The 9099-nt window shown below is 31.4% G+C and overlaps 1 protein-coding gene and 1 pseudogene across 1 annotated transcript; both read right to left on the reverse strand.

Moving 5' to 3' along the window:
• LOC120114226 overlaps positions 1–4158 on the reverse strand; it is a 30215-nt pseudogene extending 26057 nt beyond the window's left edge.
• Positions 4159–5006: 848 nt separating this feature from the next.
• Positions 5007–6054, reverse strand: LOC120114299 (ethylene-responsive transcription factor 5-like). Its single transcript, XM_039135259.1, has one exon. The coding sequence runs from the start codon at positions 6018–6020 to the stop codon at positions 5073–5075; it is 948 nt and encodes a 315-aa protein (XP_038991190.1). The 5' UTR covers positions 6021–6054; the 3' UTR covers positions 5007–5072.
• Between the last annotated feature and the right edge of the window lie 3045 nt (positions 6055–9099).

A 9099-nucleotide genomic window follows, 5' to 3' on the forward strand; every position in this document is an offset into this window, starting at 1 on the left:
TGAATTTAAATTAGAAATATAAAAATAATAAATTTAATATGAACAAGTAATTTATTTTTAGAAATATAAATATGAAAAAAATATTGAATTTAAATGAGAAATATAAAATTAATAAATTTAATATGAACAAGTAATTTAATATTAAAATATAAAAATAATAAATTTTCTTTAAATTTTAAACGTTGTATTAAATATGGCTTTTAATATATATATAATCTATTTAATTATAAAAACTTTATATTTGTTTAATTGATTTAAGTGCTCTCATGTTTTATAAATGGTTTAGGTTCGAATCCTCATTTAAATGATTTTATTTTTTATTTTTATCATTAACAATACTATAAAATAAATATAATTTATTACAATACTTAATCAACCAAGTGACCTAGTTTTAAACCCTCAAATGCAAGTTATCTCTAATTTTTTTCTATTTAAACAGGAGGTAACATTTGTCACTATTTAATTAAAAAAATAAATTTAATTAAACAAATTAAAATTTATAAAAGAAACCTCCAATCAGGAGTTGATCATATGTTAATACGTGCTACCTCTTGATTAAATGATTAATTTATTAAAAAATATTAAAAGTAGGATCGAATTAATTGTATGTACAATTACTGAAAATCAAATATGTATTTATATCAATTCTGTTAACTGTCACATAAGAACTCCGTTAAATGTTAACGACATGTGAGTTATATTAGAACCAATTAAATAGATAAATAATTATATATTAAAAATAATAATTATATTAACACCAACCTTATAATTAAGTGGTCATTCATATAATTTACTACTATATAATATACATATACTCGTCATCACCTTCTGCAGCCACTATCAGCCAATTACTCAGCGCTAAAGATAAAATAAAGTCCAAAACATGAGGGCCCCAATAAATCCGCAGCAGACTTAGTAGAAGAGGAGATAACATCTGACAGACGCAATCAGAATTCAAATGCCAAAAAAATAAAATAACATAAACAGTCAAATTAGTTGTAATGAAATGACAAACCCCGTGAGGATTTCGACACCTACATTCAAATAATTTTAGCCTCCTTTTGTTGTTGTAATTAATTGACTTATTGAGATTTAAATTAAAGCACTTGCTTTAATTTTTGATGTTTTACTTTTTGTTGAGGGTTATGAATAATATAATACATTTGTATCAACATTAAATTAATCATAATTTTAGTGTCAATTGATTACGCTTTTGAACAACTTCTATGACTCCCTGCCAATTACGGTTAATACCCTTATTTCAATAAAAAAATCATAATTATTTTTTTAATATCTAGGGTAAGTATGTAATAATATTTATTTAAAGATAACTCTTAACCTTTCGACATTGATCGTTCACATTCCTAGCATCTATGGTACTCGAACCTTGATCCTCAAAGAATAATAACAGTTCATTTACCACAGATGACACTTTGATTTGTGCAATTATCTTTTTAACTCTAAATAAGAAACCAATAACATATAATATATCAAACTTTAAATATTGAATTCTAAAACTTATTCAAATTTAAACTATGAGTTCCGAGTCTTAAAATCCTAAAGCTCTAATCCCAATTATAAAAACCATAAACTATAAAGTATAAGTGAATTCTAATCTTGCACGAATCAATTCATTTTATTGGTTAAAGGAATCGTTGTTGTTCCTAGAGGTCACGAGTTCGAGCACCAACGACTGCACTAGGGTGATTGAGCGTTCATTGTCAAATAGTTGAGAGTATTTAGAACATATACTCCTTTGTAATCACCTTAACTTAATAAAAAAAAAGTAAATTCTAATCCTAACTCTAAATACTAAACATTAAATCTTACTTTATAATTTTTTTAGGTACAAATCTTACATCATAATTATTATTGATTGTTTTATTTAATTACTTAAGTCAACAATAAAAAAGGCCATTTAAAAAAAATCTTACTTTATAACAATATTTTAATGAGAATGTTGAATAATTATTGTAATAGTTAAATAATAATATTATTAAATTTTATGATAATATTATTATGTATTGCATTTAATATTTACAATATTTTAAAAAAAATAATTTTTTTAAAAAAAAGTATCCAAATATAAATTATAATATCTTAAAATTTATTTTTCTAAATCTTTTTATTATAATATATCGTACATTTAAGAATGAATTAAAAGGGAAACGGAACCAATTATTCTTTAAAAATTTAAAATATCATATTTTAAATTTTTTTATAATTTTTATTAATAATTTATTTTAACCCTTAAAATTTTATAATTACTTTCTCGTTTAAAATTTGAAAAATCCATCCTTGTAATATATACTAGTTACATTGTATAGCGTCATCATCTTTGACCAACAAAAGAATAATCTTCTGTTGACTTCATTTTCTTTAATTCAAAGCCGCTTATTAGTCCAATTACATTGCATTTCTTTTTTCTGTTTCGAAATAAAGCACATGCAAGTTTTGCTCTTTCAAATTATAAAATATTTTTTAATTAAAATATAGATGGACCAGGAGCTTTTCTTCCTAGGGGAATGCAAATAGAATATGTGAATCAAGAATTTAAATACACTGTAAGGAGCATTATATAAGGACTAAGATACACTCAAGTTAACCAAGACAAAGCAAGAAAAAAATTACGAAGTCAAAGTTGAATTAAAAATTTCGAGGGGTCCGGATATAATTTTATTGATTTAAGATTTTATAATGTTTTTGGAATTAAATTATAAAGTTATTATTATTTTAGATATTAAAAATATACTTTTAAAAGGATTAAATACATAATTTACTATTTTTGGAGGCCAAGGGCCCTGTCTGACTGGCGTCCCTGAAAATTAATGACGATAGTTATAACCGTTATTTAAAAGTATAATGATAAAATTAATCTCCAATATTTTTCTTGATTAATAATAATTTGTGTTGCACTAAAACTGAAAACCAACAAATATACAACAATAACCTCAAAAATAAAAAAATCCTCCTCCAATCATTCCCCCATCCTATTTACTGTTATGCTTGCCAACCTAAGCTTAACTACCTCTTTAATCCGGACCACAAATCCATGGTACAATGTTCACTATGGCTCCCTCCATATTAGCCGGATGAAATCATACCAGGCCAACTTCAACACGAGAGACATCAAGGGCTTACCTCTCAACATGCAAGCCCAAACAAGTTCCAGCTCCCAACACACACTCGCGGATGCATGTACATCTTAGACTGGACACTGGAATCTGAATTTCTTTATACCAGTTAAAATATCATAGAGATCAAATGAGAAATTAATTCATTTTATTAACGTATCCCGTCATTAATATTATAAAAGTTAATGTTTTAATGATCAAATTGTCGTTAATCAATAATATAAATGATCAAATCATAACAATTGAAAGCTGAGCGGACAAAATCATAAGAAAATGTAACAGAAGTGACCCCTACAATAATTATAAAAAACATTATTCAAACTTCAAATTTTCACCCTCCCCATCACAAAATTTCGCCCCAAAATAGAAACTCTTGTTTGAAGTCTAGCATTTGAGTTGATCCAGCAAGTCACAGGCTTAGCTCTTTCATTTCAATTGCTATATAGTGAATATTAATATAAAAACAATAATTCAAAATAGTTGAAGTTGAGATGGGCAATATACATAACCTAGAGTCAATAATAGCGATACACTTGCAGATGTTGGATCTTCAAATTAAAAGTTGAAACGTCTCAATCTCTCCTTTGCTGCTTCATTCCTTGCACTGCGCACGTCCCTTTCTCCTAACCTCAAAGAAAACAACATAAAAATAAGGCTTAATTGGAAAATAAGTGTTATTTTTTTCCGATTCATCTAGATGTCTAACGTTACAAACGTTATCACTTTACGTGTTCATGCCTTAACCACCGTTAAATTTTGTCATTAAATGAAGCATGTCACCTTTAGAAAGTTTTAAAAATTTTATTTAGATTAAAAATCTTAAAATATTAATATATTTATAAAAAAAACTCTAATTTTTCTAAAATTAGAAAAATGCTTAAATCCCTAAAAAAATCTAAAATCAACCCCAAATCCTTGTCCCTAACCGCAAATCCCAATCACGATCGATGCCGTTGACACCATCGATGCTACCGACGTCGTCTCCCTTTTCGGCTGACATCATCCTTGTCGTTGCTCGCGCCATCGGATCGCGTAAATATCACGATTATTTCTCCAAAATTTGCGTTGTCGATCGATTTAAAGCGTGCCATTGATGGTTGTTTGTCGTGTGGGTGGTCATCGGATGGAGACGCGATCGAGGGTAGGTTCAGTCGATGACAGCGACAATGGTAAAGGGCGGTAGCGACGTGGATATAGGGATTAGATTTAGGGTTTTCAAAGTTTGAGGTTTTTTTAAGATTTTCAAAAATTTTGGATTTTTAAAATATAATTTTAAGTTTTTTTAAAATTTTAAATAAAATTTTTAAAATTATTTGAAAGCGATATATCTTTTAACGATAGAATTTAACGGCCGATACAATCCAGGCACCTAAAATGGAAATGTTTGTAACATTAATATAATTAGATGAATCGAAAAAAAACTACACACCTATTTAAGAAAAACGATATTCGCTTAATTTTTTATTAAGCCTAAAAGTAATATATCAAACCTCCTTTAAATATATAATACTTTCAATAGTATATGTCGAATACATTCAATTATATATATATATATATATATATATAAGAAAATTTTGAATTTACTTTAATTTTTACAAATCAACAGACATCATTATCAATACGCCACTATTTTATATTTACTAATTGGTGGAGTCATTTGTTTATAATTGTAATTACCCTTGTATGTAAATTAGAGTTACTTTTGAGATTTATGTATACAATTATAGCTAATCCTTGTGTGCATAATTAGAGTGGTTTTGAGATTTATTTTGTGGTGAAATAAAATTTACCAACGGAACTAGAAAAATGAGAGGTATTTATTGTTGGGTATGTTATCTTACTAAAATGGTTAATAAGGCTTGGAAATTGCAGTTAAGATGAACCACTCAAACAAGTATTGATGATAAAGATCATTTATGTACATTCTCATGTCACTATTTAGATGACCATAAGTTGGTGAAAGCCCAACGCCGGATGTGTAGACAACGGCGATAACAGTGGCATGTTAAAAATTCCCTTCGTCTCATTGTCCAAATCCAAAACTGACGTCCAATTTGACGGTGTCAAAGGCTCATCGAAGTTATCTCTCGCGTCGTCATCGTTTTCCCTCTTCACGCTCTTGACTTGACTTTCTTCCCCGGCGCCGTCGTCGTCTCTGATCCGTTTTCTCACGGCGGTTACGTCCAACCTCCCGGCTTCGAGAGGGAAGTTAATTATCGCTTTGGAGCCGCGTAGCTTGAAAGCTGCTCGGTCGTAAGCCTTAGCGGCTTCTACGGCGGTGTCAAAGGTTCCCAACCAGACCCGTGCACCCTTCCGGGTAGGATCTCGGATCTCAGCTGCGAACTTCCCCCACGGCCTTTTTCGGACTCCTCTGTAATGCCTACTTTTCTCTTCGGAATTTGAATTCTCCGGCTCCGCCTTAGTTAAATCCGGTTTACCGAAATCAATCCACTCCACTTTATGCGGTAACGAGATTTTCAGGGACGGTTTTCGGTTCTGAGAATTGGAACCCGATTTCGAAGAAGCTGGAGGTTTTACAGCAGAAACTTGAGATATTGCATCGAAGTTAAAGGCATTGGCGTTGGAAGAGAATGGCTTAGGCGTCGTGAGATCGACAAATCGAGGTTTCGATTCAAATTGGAAACCTGGGAATTCGGGAGAGAAGTTAAAGAAATCATCATCGTCAAGGGAGCTAAAACCGGATCCCGTAATACAGGAACCAGAGCTGGAAGTTTGAGAGTAGAAAGACTGAGATTGAGAGGTGGAGACCTCAGATTTCGATTCATTTCTCAATTGGTTTTCAGTTGAAAAACTCCCCAATCCCACCGGAGAAGATTCATCCAGTAAATATTGTTCGATGTATTGAAGTGCACTGCTAGTTTCCATAACCAAAAACTGGAGATGAAAAAAAAATATAGAAGAGGTATTTTGGTTGGGGTGGAAGCGGGGGAGTGAAGGTGCATTTATAGGAGGATGGCAAGTTGAAATGGATGACTTTTCAATGGATGAAGATACAAGGAAGCAACGTGTGCCCGCAAAATGACAAATTACATTTATGTGGTCCGCTTCAGTCATGCCGAAAATGTATTTTATTCCTAAACTTAATCATTACTCTTGTCCCATTGAAACTCCAACTTCTTTTAATTGTCTTATTATAATTGTTTTCTTGATAGAATCTTATTATAATTATAAAAAATTATAAATTATATTTATTGATTAAAATAAGTAGACTGCGTGGGTCGATCGATAGCTGATGGTTTATTTTTTCTGTTTGGATGGAGAGTTACGATTGACGCAAGGATCACTGTTAAACAAAAACTTTTCGTCAGAGATAGAAAGTGAGTAATATGAATAGAATTCCTATACCCCTGTCCAATGCCCCGCCATTCAGATTAAAACACTTGTAATAAAAAATTAATTAACAAACTAATAGAGTTTTGTCGTTAACTTTTCGTTTGACTTTTTTTTTTATATTTTCTTTGTAAATCAAAGTTAACGCCACTAATTCTTTTTAAAAGAAATTTAATAATATTTTTATTAACTTTATATTCATTTTATTTAATTTATCTCTTTTAATTTTTTATTAAATTTGATTTTTTAATTTTTTATGATAATTCATGTTAGATTAAATTTTTTATTAAAATTAAATTCAATAAATTAAAATCTAAAAAAATAAACTAATTTTTTGGGCGATTTTACCAAAATATTACCCTAACAAGTAATAATTACCTATTAGGCACCATTTCTTTTAATTTTATCGATTTAACATCCTTTCTGACAAGACGCGGACTGTCCTAGTTGGCGTCACGTCATGAAAGGCGTGGATCGCCTTATCCAAGCTGACGCCACGTCAAGATAAGCGTAGATCTCCATCCGCGCCTTTCTGGGGTTTCTGACACCTGTTCGTAAGGCACAAATCATCATTCGTGCATTCTATTATTGGTACCACCCGAGCAGCTCGGCCTTTAAACCCTCCCCTCCCCTATCAATAACATCCCCTTTATGCAAACATCACCACATCAATTCCTTCTATTTTTGCTTCATCAACTCCTACTTTTATTGTAAGGAAAAATTATTTTATTTTATTATATTTATTTTATATATAATTATTTGAAAATTTTTTATTGTACTAATTATTTTGTATTATTTTTAAGGTTGTAAAATTGGAAAGTGTGATCATACCTCAAGACATTTTTGCCGATATGGTAACAACATAAAATTATATTATTTAAATTGTTGTGAAAATTTTTAATTTTTTTTGATTAGTTTATATTTTAATTCATATACTATTTATTTAATTATGCGTATTTTAACTATTATTTTTGCAGATATAAGACTCTCAATCTTTCAAATTCTTAGAATGACGCGTATTTCAGCTATTGTTTACTATGACAGAGAACTTTGGGAAGATGAAACTGGCGTCGTCTTCACATCAAATCATTCTGTCAGAATATCCTTCAATAGAAACATAACTTTTGATGAGCTTATAACGAAAATTTCAAGGAAGGTTCATATTGGAAGTACTAGAAGACTGTCCTCACTTCAGTACATATTTCCAACCGTAATATTTCCGTTAACTTATACAATGTTCGAACTATCTAACGATGACGTTGTTTCTATGATGGTTGATTCACAAAATCATTATTTAGATGTCGATACACAGATGTATGCGAAATTTGTTGAAGTGCGTGCGATTCTTGGTATGTCATTATGCTCCTACTATGGGCTGGCCCAACAAGCTGATCAAGTTGATAGCCCAACTCAAGTAATATGTAATGATTTTAACTCGTTAATGGGAAATCCACATAATGGTGCTATCCCATCAAGTTCAATGGGGAGACATTCATCAGCAACTTCTTACGATATGTACTGAGGTGGCTCCACAAACAATATGTATGGAAACATCGCGTCCAGTTCAAGAGGAAGATATTCATTTGCCAATTTCTTTGACTTGAATATAGAGATGCCCTCGATGTAGCAATATATACAATACCCATTTGACACGATGCCTTCAAGCTACAGGGGGAGGCATTCAACTGGGAGCTTCTTCGACCTCAATGTCGAAATGCCTTCAAGTTCAAGGGGAATGCATGCAACAACCAGCTTGTTCGACCTAAATGTCGACATCGTAGAGGAACCCTTATTTCCACCAGAAGAACTTCTTCGTGAGCTAGGTACAGATAGTTCTGAGACTGAATTATTCATTCAGCTAGAATAACCACAGTTCAACATGAACTCCGATAATGATGATGTAGATGAAGTTCCTATATATACAATACACACCATACTTCCAACACACATGAATGAAGCTGATTATGGTGCAATGTACGGGCCAAATTTTACGGATATGCTTAATGTTGGTGACTACATATATAACTCATTATTTAATGACGGTGAGTTATATAAAGGAATGAAGTTTCTATGCAAAGAAGAAGCGATGATGGCAATTAAGAAATACAACATTCATAATTATGTTTAGTCTAGAGTCGACCGTTCTAACTTCTACTACCGAAAAGTATGCCTTCCACTTTGTTCAACGTGATAACGGATGCAATTGGATGGTTCACGTATCGAAGAGAAAGAGGAAAAATAATATATGAGAAGTAACAATATACAATGGTCCTCACACATGCTGTGTTGGAGGGATCAACCAGGATCATCCCAACTTGGACTCCGACATTATCTGCCAAGCCATCATTCCCATGGTAAAAGCAAACTCCCATATAACTATTGCGGTGCTGATTTTAGCTATACAATCGCAGTATGGGTATACCGTCTCATACAATAAAGCATGGATGGCAAATTAGAATGCCATTAAAAACTTTATAGAGAATGGGAGACATCTTACAACGAACTTCCAAGTTGGTTTATAGTAGTGCACAGATTGAATCCTGGGACAATTATCGACTTCGAAACTTGCCATGCATACAACAATGATCGAGTGCTTCACGGTCGATGCCAATTC

Source organism: Hibiscus syriacus, unplaced genomic scaffold (assembly GCF_006381635.1).
Source record: "Hibiscus syriacus cultivar Baekdansim isolate YM2019G1 unplaced genomic scaffold, ASM638163v2 tig00110221_pilon, whole genome shotgun sequence".
Classification (NCBI taxonomy): Eukaryota; Viridiplantae; Streptophyta; class Magnoliopsida; order Malvales; family Malvaceae; genus Hibiscus; species Hibiscus syriacus.

Coding starts and splice junctions, on each gene's coding strand:
- LOC120114299 (XM_039135259.1), bottom strand. CDS start 6,020: ATGGAAACTAGCAGTGCACTTCAATACATCGAACAATATTTACTGGAT.